This window comes from Vicia villosa, linkage group LG7 (assembly GCF_029867415.1).
Source record: "Vicia villosa cultivar HV-30 ecotype Madison, WI linkage group LG7, Vvil1.0, whole genome shotgun sequence".
NCBI lineage: Eukaryota > Viridiplantae > Streptophyta > Magnoliopsida > Fabales > Fabaceae > Vicia > Vicia villosa.
In genome coordinates, this window is record NC_081186.1 from 104,808,905 (window position 1) to 104,822,905 (window position 14,001).

The 14,001-nt window shown below is 30.3% G+C and overlaps 1 protein-coding gene and 1 long non-coding RNA gene across 2 annotated transcripts; both read left to right on the top strand.

The window, feature by feature from the left end:
* The first annotated feature begins 446 nt into the window (after nucleotides 1-446).
* LOC131619906 (uncharacterized) lies at nucleotides 447-5,703 on the top strand. Its single transcript, XM_058890944.1, has 5 exons — nucleotides 447-582; nucleotides 787-933; nucleotides 3,297-3,363; nucleotides 4,985-5,145; nucleotides 5,350-5,703. The coding sequence occupies exons 1-5, from the start codon at nucleotides 507-509 to the stop codon at nucleotides 5,508-5,510; spliced, it is 612 nt and encodes a 203-aa protein (XP_058746927.1). The 5' UTR covers nucleotides 447-506; the 3' UTR covers nucleotides 5,511-5,703.
* A 3,474-nt stretch (nucleotides 5,704-9,177) lies between these two features.
* Nucleotides 9,178-9,984, top strand: LOC131618151 (uncharacterized). Its single transcript, XR_009288753.1, has 2 exons — nucleotides 9,178-9,617; nucleotides 9,708-9,984. It is a non-coding gene; the product is annotated as an uncharacterized LOC131618151 (long non-coding RNA).
* The last annotated feature ends 4,017 nt before the right edge of the window (nucleotides 9,985-14,001 follow it).

Sequence of the window (14,001 nt, forward strand, 5' to 3'; positions counted from 1 at the left end):
TTATTTGTATTTAAATACAAGGCTTATATAAGCTTTAAAAAAATCTTATATGTTTTGTTAATATATATATATATATATATATATATATATATATATATATATATATATATATATATATATATATATATATATATATATATATATATATATATATTTGTGTGTGTGATCTGAACTTATGATCTGTACTAGGTCGAAAATTTCATATAACTCAAAATGATTTGTTTTTATCTTCAATGAACGTCCCTATGTCTTGGCTTTTAGATAGACTATGGAAACTGTTTTTTTTTTTTCTTTCTTTTTTTGATATAATCTAATTTTCGGTCCAATAAACTGTCATGCAATATTGTCTCCTAGACAAATTAACTATTATGGTGGATTATTAAAACATAATGACAATAATAAATTATGGTGGTTTAAAAATTAGATTTTTCACCCCAATAAACTTGTCCACTTATAAGCATTTTGTTGGTACCTTTTGTAGAGAACGTCTTTTACATTTATAAATCATGACTTTCTTTGCTAATAAGTTCTACATAGTCTTCATGTTCCTCTATCTTCTCCTTCTCTTCATTTCCACATGTGGTACAAAATTAACTAAACTACCTTTAGTTATTCAATCTTGCTGCATCAATTCTATGTCCTATTTACATTCTTATAATTAACTTTATTATTAACTTTATTATTAATATTATTATTATTATTATTATTATTATTATTATTATTATTATTATTATTATTATTATTATTATTATTATTATTATTATTATTATTTGTTTTTATGTGTAGTGGTGGAAGCAATACTTTGTGGAAGGCCATGTAAAACATGGACAGGGCCTTGTTTTTTTAACTTGTCTTGTAATGCAGAGTGCATTGACAAAGAGCAGTCAATTTTTGGAACTTGTGAACACTTAAAATGCTTCTGCTACTTTGATTGTTGAACACAATAGAATAAGAGTTCCTATGATATGAAGGAACAAGCAATATAAACCACTTTTTCACTTCAATAAAAACCTAGTACTATTTGTCATATCTTTTCAATTTTATAGAATGCTATTAAAGTTAATTGTATGAAATAAAAATGTGGTCAAATTTTATTGGATATTAATGTAAAATTAATTTATACTTTTAATGTTTTCTTTAGAAATTGAATATTTTATACGCACAATTATAAAGATTAATTGATCGAAGCAGTGAGGAACACACCATAAATAATAAAAATTACATTTTAAAGGAAGAATTGTGAATTTGAGAATGAATAGAGCTCAGTTTGAAGAATTCCAATAAACAATGAACTTTATAGAAAATCAAATTTTTCATATACTAAAACGAGTTTTGAATGGACAAGTTTGATAAAGAATCAATGAGAGATTTATATATTTGAATGTTTGAGAAAGTGGTTAGAGTTTTGACTAGTTTGTTATGGCTTTTTTTTAAAATGATTTTTATAGTGTTATATAATTTTGTGTAAAAAAAAAATTACAAAGAAATTTTTCATAAAAGTTTCAAATGAAAATTTAGTTTGAATAGTTATTTTAGGTATTTCATCTTCTTATTGATTTTATTTTTTTTATATCAAAATTTTAAAAAAATCATTAATTTTGAGGAAATTTCAAATAGATTTTCATAAAAATCACTTTTAAAATACTACTTTTTAAAAATATTACGATTTTGACTATGTTATGGTCTTCAATAATGTTTCTTTATGTTATAAGATATCCAAAGTTATGTTTCAATTTATAAAAAAACGAATATAAAAAATTTGTAATATTTTGAAAAATAGTTTTGTAAAATTTATTTTTAAAATATATTAAAAAAAAATATATTTTTAAAGCTGAAACAAACAGACCCTTTATCTCTCAACTTCCTGCAAAAAGAGTTTGAGAAAAATGAGTTAAAATTTGGAGGTATGTGATGCTTAATAGGTTGCTTGTTCTTGAAGTATTTTCTTCAAAAGGCAGTAGTCAATTGTTGGTTGGTTACTATCATTTTTCATCTAAGAGTGGGATCAAGTATACATGTAGAGATAAGAATGCAAACTTTTTTTCAGGAGAGAGTGACAAGTTTTCTTGTAACAAAATTTTCTGTGCATACAAAGTTTTTAATGCATCTATCGAATCTATTCAATAGAACCACTCGGCACTCGTAGATTTTAAGACTATAAATAACCCTCCATGGATGACAAATAAGCAGTTGGACACGGCCGGAGATTGATACAGTAAGATCTAGATTGTCTAAGTGGAAACAAAAGCAATTTTCCATTAGAGGTCGTGTGGTAATCCTAAAATCTATCCAGTCTGCAATTCCAGTCTACTTCCTCTCATTTTTCAAAGCACCTTCAGGTATTATATCTAAACTCGAGTCTTTATTCAAACAATTTCTGTTGGGGGGTTGAGGAGGTCAAAAAAATACATTGGATCAAATGGAAGAAAATTTGTAGACTGAAGAAAATCTGAGTGTCTTTAATATAGCCCTCTTAGGTAAATAGGTATGGAAATTGAGAAAGGAGAGGTCGGGCCTATGGTTAAAAGCCTTGTCTGATAGATATGGGGAGATAGAGGGTAATCCTAGAGCCAAGTCTCAAACTGCTCAGCTTGGTGGAGAATAATTAATTGTATAGACATAGGCGACAGAGTGAATTCGGTAGAGTATTCAGTGAAGCAAATTTACAAGATGGTGAGGGAAGAGAACAGGACCGAGTGCACAAAGACGTGGTCTATGATATGACACAAACCAATACCTTCAAAGTATCGTGCCTAGCATGGAGACTGCTCCATAATAGACTGCCGACGAAAGATAACCTAGTTAAGAGAGGTGCCATCTGTCAGAATAGTATTTGGTGCGCTAACGGGTGCGGAGAGGTTGAGTCGGCTTCTCACCTTTTTTTAGTGTCCTATTTCTGCGAGAATTTGGCCTCAGGTTATCAAGTGGCTAGGTTTGCAGGCGGTGCTGTCAAAAGAGTGTGAGGATCATCTTGAACAATCGAAGCATTACTCGGCAGTGGCGGAAATAGATCGAGCGGAGTCAGAGTGGTTTGGTTGGCCTGCATTTGGGGCATATGGAAAGCAAGAAATAAAATGGTATTCGAAAACACTGCTGAATCGGCTGATCAGACATTTGAAGTTGTTCAAAGGACCTCATGGAATTGGTTGAGTTGTAAACTACAAAGTTGTGAGCTTATGCAATGGTACGTAAATCCCAGATTAGTTTTATGCAAGGGGGCGTGGATTGGAGGTTGGTAGTAATATAGCAGTTTGGGGTTCAAGCAGAGAGTTATTCTGAGCAGTTCTATGTTGCAGTGCAATTTTTTCTGCGAGACGGTATCGCTTCAGTCCTGTTGCGGGATATCTTGGGTTTCTTGCCAATGTAACAAATTTGGTTGGTTGTTAGAAACAGCTTGTGCATGGTGAAGTCCAGTGGCGGAGCCAGAAATTTTAGACAGTCTGGGCAAAAACTTTACACCATTGATTATTTATTTGTTTTAATTTTCACACCCTATTTTTATTAATTTTGCCCCTTATTTTACCTCTGATTTTGTCTAAAAACCAACTATTAAATCGGGAGGAGTACAAAGAAAATAGGGGTTGAGCCCGGGCAGGGCCTTGGCTCCGCCCCTGGTGAAGTCGGTTAATCCTGCTGGAAATTTCAACAACTGTGGCGTTGGTGGCTTTCGGCAACAATCTGTCTTGTAGTCTGTGTTGTATAGTTAGTCTTGGGTGTTTTTTTATCTGGCTGTTAGGACTTTGTTTTTATTTGGTTACACCCTGGCTGTTCAGGTTTATTTATTTTGACAGGGAGGGTTGTTTTGCCCCTGATATGGTCTACTGCAGTTCAAACTTTCTATTTGTAATGGTGTTGTGGTCTCATGTTGTACTTCTTGTGCTTAGTGTGAGATTTATTAATATATTTAGCTTCTTAAAAAAAAAAATTACTTAGCTTAACTATTACCTTGTCAAAGATGGCTAGGAGACGTTTAACTTTGGACTTGCCTTTAAAGATTCGTACTCCAAGGTAGTTAAAAAGGTTTTGGCCAAATATACAGTCAAGTAGCGTAGCTAATTAGGATAGATAGATAGTTTTGCTAATTTAAGGATTGTGAGAATCTAACTAAAAATAGAACTAAAATCAAATTCTCTTAGAACTTTGAGAAGAAAATGTCAATTAAAAAAGTGTCTAAAGCTTTCTTAATATTAATTCTCAATAAAATATTACCTCCAAAATATTCCTTGCTCAATCATTCAAAATCTCACTAGTATATAAGTTCATAAGTCCATATTCAAAATAGAAAATTGTTTAATATCTTAACAATTATTGAAACACTGAAACTATTAAACTATTAAAATAAGAGAATATTATTACACAATGTAAACAAATTATAAAATTTAATAAATATCTATGATTAAAAATATTTTTTTAATAGTATGAAAATTATAATTAGAGAGAGACAAGTTTTACATCTTAATTAATACCCCAATAATATTAAGTTTTATTTTAAAATTTAAAACGAAAATTATAATAATACGGTTTTATATTACATTCTATTCCAATTCTAGTTTTCAGTAATACACTCAAATAAGTCAAAATGTAATGTAGACTAATACATTTTAATTACTTAAAAATGTTAGAACATTTATAATTAAACACAAAGTATGTATAATAATATTAATTTAAGTGAGACGGTCTAATAGGGTTAAAAAAAATTATATTTATTGTTTAAATTTTTTTTAAAAAAAAGTCTGATTTTAACTTATTGTGTACTAGGTCGAAAATTTCGTAACCTCAAACTAATTTGATTTTATCTTCAATGATCATCCCCATGCCTTGGCCCTTTAGATAGACTATGGGAAGAGTTTTATTTTTATTTTTTTTTATCTTTTATTGATAATCTAATTTTCGGTCCAATAAACTTTGTCATGCAATATTGTCTCATAAACAAACTATTAGGGTGGCTTAAAATGTAATGACAATAAAATAAATTGAAAATTAGATTTTTCATCCATATAAACTCTTTCACTTATAAGCATTTTGTTGGTACCTTTTGTAGAGAACATCTTTTACATTTACAAATCATGACTTTCTTTGCTAATACTAAGTTTTACACAATCTTATTGTTCCTCTATCTTCTCATTCTCTTCATTTCCACATGTGGTATACAAACTAACTAAATTACATTATTATTATTATTATTATTATTATTATTATTATTATTATTATTATTATTATTATTATTATTATTATTACTATTATTATTATTATTATTATTATTATTATTATTATTATTATTATTATTATTATTATTATTATTATTATTATCATTATTACTATTTTTTAATTTTTTTTTAATGTGTGTAGAGGTGAAAGCAAGACTTTGTGGAAGGCCAAGTAACACATGGAGAGGGCCTTGTTATATTAACATTTCATGTAATGCAGAGTGCAATGTCAAAGAACAAGCAACTTATGGTACTTGCAAACAATTTGAATGCTTCTGCTTCTTTGATTGTTCAACACAATAAAGTAAGAGTTTAACGGATGTGAATGAGCAAGCAATTTAAACTACATTTATGTGTTTTGATTATGCAGTGGGAAAAAAATTAAGTGAATTGATTATGTAAAATTAATTTTAATTAAAAGTGAGTTGAATATGAAGTGATTTATGTATAATTGCTTGAGTTTTTATGCTTTAAAGAATCTGTCTTTAGTTACTTGGACTTGTGCTTCTCTTTTTTTGTTGGCTTTGCTCTAATGTTGGTTGTAATGTTTGTGTTCTATTTTATTGGATATTTATATATATTTGGGTAATTTTCTAAACACTTCTTGTACTTCATGATTATTTATATTTTGGAGGATTTTTTTTCAAGTAATTTAATGGTTGAAATTTACCTTTTTTAAAAGTGAACAAGTGGTATGTCGTGGATTCGAACTCGCATCCCTTTACTTGATATTCGTGTACACAGTTACCAATTATTCATAATTTAATGATATTAAAAAATATGATGTGTTGGACAAAAAATATTGACAACCAGACAAATGACCTCAAACAATAAAAATAATAATATGCAAAAATATAAAAAATTTGTTTACCCAATTCAATCAAATCAATCTACGTTTAGGGGGAGAGCAACTCTCAAATTCACTTTGCTTCAAAATTTGTTACGGGAAATTGTAATATGCATTATAAGAAAATAGTTTTTGGAATTCCTATTAATAAACCTTAATTTCTACCCAAGTAATTCATAATTTCTCCAACTCTCAATATAAGAGTCATACAAACTCAAAGTGTTTAAAATATTTACCAATCCCATTGATAACCCCAAAATATTGTCATATTCGTAGAATATAATTCTAAAAAATTTTAACATTTGATTCTCACTAGGATTTCTATCTTATACAACTACTTCTGCAACTTTTCTTTCAACAAATAAGAGAAACTCATATTTATAACTAACAAAGTTTTATTAGGCCCAAGCCTGAAAATATGTCAGTACCAAAATATGTTTCTTTTTTCTCACTTGAGGTTTTAAGACATATTACAACAATTTCCACTTTGACTTTAAATCGACGGTAATATCAATTTAGCCACCAACCATCTTGTTTGTCTCTCCAAAGCTTTAATCACCCTTCAACTAATTTGAAGTCCAAGCAATAACTAAACCTTAATCTTGGCAATGATTTGGTGAAGATATCTACTAAATTCTCTTATGAGGGAACTTTATGAACCTAGATCTCCTTTGACTTTATCATGTCTCTTATAAAGTGTTAATGGGCGTCAATGTGTTTTTCTTTCTTGATACACTTGATGATTGACCAAATGAATGACACTTTGACTATCATAATTTATCTTCACACGTTCTTGAGGAATCTCTAACTCCCCAACCATGTCTTTCATTCATATTGCTTCCTTGACCCCTTCAACAAGGGCAATATATTCGACTTGAGTAGTAGATAATGAGGCCACTTATTGTTGATTTTCCTTCCAGCTTATAACTTTCCCAAACAACATAAACATAAAACTTGATAGGGATTTTCTAGTGGCCACATTATCTGCATAGTCTAAATCTACAAAATCCTCTAAAGTGTCTTTCTCTTGAGTTGGCCGTGTGTAATTTAAGCTACCCTATAAAGAACCATTAAAATACCTCATCGCCCACTTTAAAGCTTCCCAATGAACCTGACAAGGATTTTCCATGTACTAACTTACTATGTTAATTGCATATGCTAAGTCCATTCTATGAAAAATCATTCCCTACATAAATATTCTAACCTCACTTGCTTAGAGAGTACTCTCCATTATCTTCTTATCTTCCTCGATTTGAGGACATTGTTTAACTGAAAGCTTTGTGTGATGACCCAAAAGAGTGTTGATAGTTTTTGCATCTTGCATTCTAAACTGCTCCACCATTTTCTTCAAGTAACTTTATTGAGATAATAACAACTCACTTTTCTTGCGACTTCTCATGATATCCATACCCACGATTCTTTTAACTTCACCAAGATCTTTTATCTCAAATTCACCATTCAAGATCTACTTGAGCTTAACGATCTCATTTTTGCTAGAGCTTACCATCAAAATATTATCAATATATATAAGGAGGTAGATAATGAATTTCTCATTCCTCTTCAATATGTATACACGATTGTCATAATTACTTATTACAAAACTATGTTTAAAAATAAATTCATCAAATTGGCGATACCATTTCCTTGGACTTTGTTTCAACTCATACAAATATTTAATCAACAAACATACCTTAGCGTTATCTTCTACAAAACCTTCAGGTTGTTCCATGTAGATTGTCTCTTCAAGGTATCCATGAAATAAAGTTGTTTTCAAGTCTATTATATTGATTCACAATTGTCATAAGTACCCTTATAAAACAATGTTTTTACCATACATGAAAAATATTTTGCGTCATTTACATTAGAAAACAATCTCTTGAACCTTAGAATTATTGGTAAGTATCACATAACCTTGTTAGATGGACCTTTTCTAGCATACATTATCATCAGAACCTCTGCCTTTCAGCTTGAAGCGTGACTCCCCACACTTCAGGCACTCATTTAGTTATTCATATTACTTATGGCATAATATGTAATCATTAGGACATGTATGTATTTTGATATAGTCCAAATTTATTGGACACAATATCTTCTTTGCCTCATAATTTTGGATTGCTCGTAGCAGCTCAAGATTCAAATATTAGTATATTTATGTCTCTTCCTCCATTTCTTTCATTCTGTCAACTTGTGCAATGGCAGGTAATAACTTTTTGGTGCTTGGCCATATTAGCATGACTGATTTTTTTGTGCTTAAATTTTTTAAAGTCAAGATCATGTCTCCTAATGCCCCGGAGATTTTTTAGGCTATCTGGAAGCCACCTCCTCAGAGTTGGATCAAAATTAATTGTGACGGAGCTTCTCTTAATAATCTTGGTCCTTCACCGTGCAGTGGTATTGCCAGGAATCATGACGGAAATTTTTTGGGTGCTTTCGCCTCCTTTTTAGGGATTTCTAACTCTCACATTCCCGAACTCTCTGGTGCTATGCGGACAATTGAGTTCCCCAATGAAAAGGGTTGGCATTATCGTTGGTTGGAAACGGATTCGGTGGCGGTGGTTCGTGCCTTCAACCCGCCTTTTTTAGTGTCTTGGCATATTCACACTAGATGGCTTAATTGTGTTAATATCACTAGGAATATGTTTTGTTTTTGTTTCTCATATTTTTAGAGTTTTAGAGAAGGGAATAGTTGTGCTGACTCTTTTGCTAACTTAGGGATTTTTATTTCTGATTCAATTCATTTTAGTTATATTCCTTTGTTTTTGGGGGCATATTTTGTAAAGAATAGACTTGATCTGTCTTTTTTAAAGTTTTCATGATATTGAGAGGGTTTTGGTCTAGTCTCCCTCTGTTGTTCCACTTTTTCTTTTATTAATACAATCTAATTTTTATTTTAAAAAAATAATGGAAATAAATATAAATTTTGATTTATAGGCCATTAAACTTTGTCATGCCTTGGTTCTTAAGCATAACATAAGGACAGATAAAAATTAGATTAATATTAATAAAATGGATTTTATCAATCTACTTTTTAAAATGTGAGAATTCATGGAAAGGATTCTTCTACTACTATTATTATTTTATATTATTCGAAAGATTTTCCACCAATATACTTTTACAGATGAATTGATAAACTCTCATATAATAATAAATTAAAATTTAATTTTGGTGCAATAAACTTTGTGATGCCTTGGCTCATAGGCAGATTATAGAGGCAGATTAAAACATATAGATAGTATTAAATTCAAAATTGGAATTTCAGCCTAATAAATTTTCTCATGGCTTGGCCCCTTAACATATTTTATAGACAGATTAAAATTTTTTTATAACATTTAAAATTTTAAATAAATGAATAAAAACTCAACTCGGCTCCTAATATTTTTTAGCTAGATCATTTCATAAAAAAATATAGTTCTTTCTAGTTTCTATATATACATAGACTCAAATATTTTGTTTTTGTACAAAAAAACTTCATTTAAATTTAGAAACCATGAGTTTCTCTCCTAGTAAATTCTACATTTTCTTCATGTTCCTTTGGCTTGCAACTCTCCTAGTTTCAACATGTGGTACAAACTAACTAAGCATCATATATTTACTTCTTCAATTCTAACTCTTATTTATGTTTTTTTAATTTTAATTTTCTTTTTTATGTGTAGAGGTGGAAACAAAAATTTGTAAAATAGAGTATAATACAGTAACGACTCATGGTTGTGATAAGAAAGAATGTAATGTAGATTGCGTCGAGAGGGAGGGTGCAGCTTATGGTCATTGTGTGCCTGCAGGCATAATTATTTCATTTTGCTTCTGCTACTACAAATGTTGAGCAATATATTTTTTTTATCAAGAAATTTTCACCTTTGGGAAAAGCCTATTATTGTGTTGTATCATTATATGTTTATAATGGATTGATTGTATGAAATGGAATTGGAAAAACTTATGGGGGTGTTAATGTAAAATTAATGATCATTTATAGTGCTTGCTAGCTCAACTCATAAATAATATGTGAAAATAAAAAATATTTTAGTTTTTCTTATTTGTTTGCAATTATTTTTTAATGGTAAAGGAGGTTAGTGGTTTGTGATTTTTGTTTAGTTAATTGGGTGGAGAGTGGAGACACATCTTCTTACATCCTTTTAGTCTGATACTTGGGTGGAGAGTGTTCCCCTAAAAGATCTTTTTTATAGGTTTTTTCTTATTTCGGATAAGAAAGAACGGACTGTGGGAGAGGTTTGTTTTTGGGTGGGAGGTAATAGTTTTTAGTGGAGGCAATCTTTGCTTAGGAAGAGGAACTACACTTCAATCTCCACCAAATTCCTAAGGTTATTTTTGGAAGTTTTGATGAAAAGGAAGGGAAAGATTTTGAAAATAAGGAAGGATAGAGCGGAAAGAATTGAGTAGGGATGTCAATTTGCATATATTAATGGAGATCTCTGTAGGAATTACCTGTTCAGAACATCGAAGTTGGAGATTTTTTCCCCGTAAGGATGTGGAAGGAGGGGAAAATTCCTCCGGAGACACTTTGGGGCGGGGATTGAGAAAGTACCCTCCGCCCAGTGGATTCTCCGACTCCGACCATATTATTTAATTTTTATATTTTATATATTATATAATATATAAATATATAATTTTACATAAAAAATATTAACATATTAGAAAAGTGCACCTAATACATAGAATGTACACACTGTCTTCTTTTTCTCTTTTCTCAATTATCTTTGTCTCCTCCGTTCATCATCTCCTCTATTCTCATCAACACAACAACCACTCTCATTTGTTCATTGTGCTTATGGTAATGACTCTTCAAATTCACTTTACTTCCATTAGTAACATGTTTTTCATTCAATTAATAAATTAGTAGTTATGGATTTGTCACACACACATATAATAAATGTGTTTTTCATAGATGTGTTTTTATTTTTTTAAAAAGAAGGATGCAAAATGTGTTTTTTTTAAAGGAAAAAATAATGAAATACTCATAATTTTGATCGGAAAGTATAAAAATTTTGTTAAGATTCAATCTCTGTGGATCTCCGTGGGGATGGGAATGGAGGAAAATATTCCTCCGTGGCGGGGATTGAGGATGAGGATGGGGAATAAATTTGAAGGTGGGGCCGGGAGCGAGGAAGCATCCTCCAAACATTCTTTGCCTTGTTGACATCCCTAGAATTGAGGGCTCGTTTGATGCACATGATAAGGGACAGGATAGGATAGCTAGATTATATACTATCTCAATGATGACACAACATGATATGATAAGTTAATTTGAAATTTATCCTATCATGCCTTATTAGTTCAAATTCGTATCCTGAATATGAGCTGGGTTAGAATCTGACAGGATATGATAAGAAAATAATTTACTAATTTATACTCAATAAAATATATTTTAAAATAAAAAATAAAAAATATATAAAGATTAATTTGATATTAAATAAAAATATTAAAAAATAACTTTTAAAAAATATGTATGATATTGTCATAGGGGTAATTTTGTAACTTTATAAAATATAAAGAATTAAAAGCTAATAAATTAAAATATTTAAAAATAAAATAATATTGAAATTTTAATGAATACTAATTTTAATTTTATCAAATTAAATATATTTTCTTGCAAGGTTAGTTTTGTCATATACATATTATATATATACATATTTTTATTTATTTTGTTTATCTAACATATATAATAGAATTAATGATTTTTTTCAAGAAAAACTGAAATTGTTAACTCATTTTGTCAATGAGGTTTTTTTAATTATATAAAATTATAATTTTTTTATTAATTTTAAAATTTAAAATATTTTACAAAATAATTTAAAAAAAATAATTGTTTTAAACGGTAAGTATGAAAGAGTTTACTTCATAGAATTGCCATCTTGTATTGGTTTGACCTTTTTAGGGGAACCCTTGGTTTTAACTAGTTCCAAAATTTGGTTTCAAATCCGTGATATCCGGATAAGCAATTTTCCTCAGCTGATCTTTGATGTGCAATTTCATGTTGTCATCAGGTTTCATGGATCACATTTCATTCGATCATGATACATATGTTTAGTTTAACATCCTTCATCACACCATCATCATCAAACTGAAGTCTTTTCCAATGATAGTAAATCACATCCATTTGAATCGATTTAGAAAGCTTCATTTTCTTTGAAATTAAACAAGTACATGGAACACTATACATCTTTATAAGGGTACAACCACACTTTGAACTATTTGACTTTGTCTTCTATGTTCGCTTCGGGAAAAATAAAATTCAATTTCGCCTGAGATATGTTGCCAACCAACTATGAATAAAGAATGTTATCTTTGAAATAGTGTTCTAACACAATAATGCTCTGACGAAATGATGTATGTATCCCATTATGTTGATTTTGAATCATTTGGTTCACAGTGTTCCATCCTCTACAAAAATCACCTTCATTGTTTCCCAGCCAATTTTTCAAAGAAGCATGTGCAGATTCAACTCTGTTGGTTGTTGTATTACCAATATGTCTAACGTTATTAGTTAAAGCACATACAATTTTCTCCTCCACCTTGTCCAAAACTATACTCTCAATATATTTTAGGAAATTAAGATATCTCGCACACACCCTTCTGAAGTGTAATACAGATTCTCCTAAAAACTCTTCAGTGGAAGAAGTTATTATGATATTTCAGACATCCATTATCCTTTTCACCACCACACTCGCTTTGACCATTTTTACCCTTTATTTTTTTTGGTGCCTACTGCATATTTAAGTCGACTCCTCACATTTTACGTTATGTGATACCTACAAAGTAATGCATATGATGTTGGAAACACCTTTGCAACCACATTCGTAAATGCGATGTTATAATTAGTGACAATGATCTTTGGCATGTTTTCTTGATCCTTCAATAGAGTCTCACATGCTCCCAAAATCCATGTAACGTTGTCCTCTTTTTCTCTTTCCAAAAAAGCAAAAACAACTAAAAAAACTCACCTATGTGGAAGTAACACCAACAATTTCTAGAAGTGAAAGCCTATACTTGTTGGTCTTATACGTTGAGTCTATAATGAGCATAATCGGAAAGGTGTTGAACAACTTGATGAAATTAGGATGAGTCCAAAATATATCTCGAACGGTGACTCTATCCTCACACTATGTACCTAGAAACATAGCGATCATCATCCAGAAGATTCAACAATTATTACATTTCAGTTCTTGGACCTTTTATCACTTTGTTGTTTCGAGCACAAACATTGTATACTTGCTTGATACTTAAGACATTTTAAGGTCTTTTCCTTTTCAAAGTTGCAAGTATATTTTTCGGCGCAACCATGTTCAATGTCATGTCTGCAACAATTTCCTTCTCCACTAGATTTAGGCGACATACAATGGGATAACCAGCTAACTTGTAACACAAGTCATTATTATTCATACCGGAAACCATATTAAATTTTCATGTATCATCCACCTTACAATACATCAATACCCACACAACTTAAAAGGACACTCACATTTTCTCGATTCATTGTCATTCGTTTACAACTTTCAAATAGGTTGTTGGTACATGCCACTTCATTCGCACTATATTGTTACAAAAAAATGCCTTCTATCAGAACCATTATCAGACCTCTCAATCACAATGTTGAACCCCAATTTATCGACTTCTGTGAGGACCTATTGGAGCATAGGTCCTCACAGAGGTCAACAAATTGGAGCATCTGTTCACGAACATCAGATTCCTATTTAATTGTAAATTGATGACAAACATCTACCTCCACAATAATTGGTCTAGCATGTACCCTGACATCAACTGATTTAACATCATCTTCGACATCAACGATTTTAACTTAATCCTCTTCTTCAACCGGTTTAACATCAATTGACACATTAGCTTTGACAAAAGTATCAGAGTACACCATTTATACAGACAATCATAACAAAATAATAAATTAAATGTTCAAACTTAACCTTGATAAAATTTGGA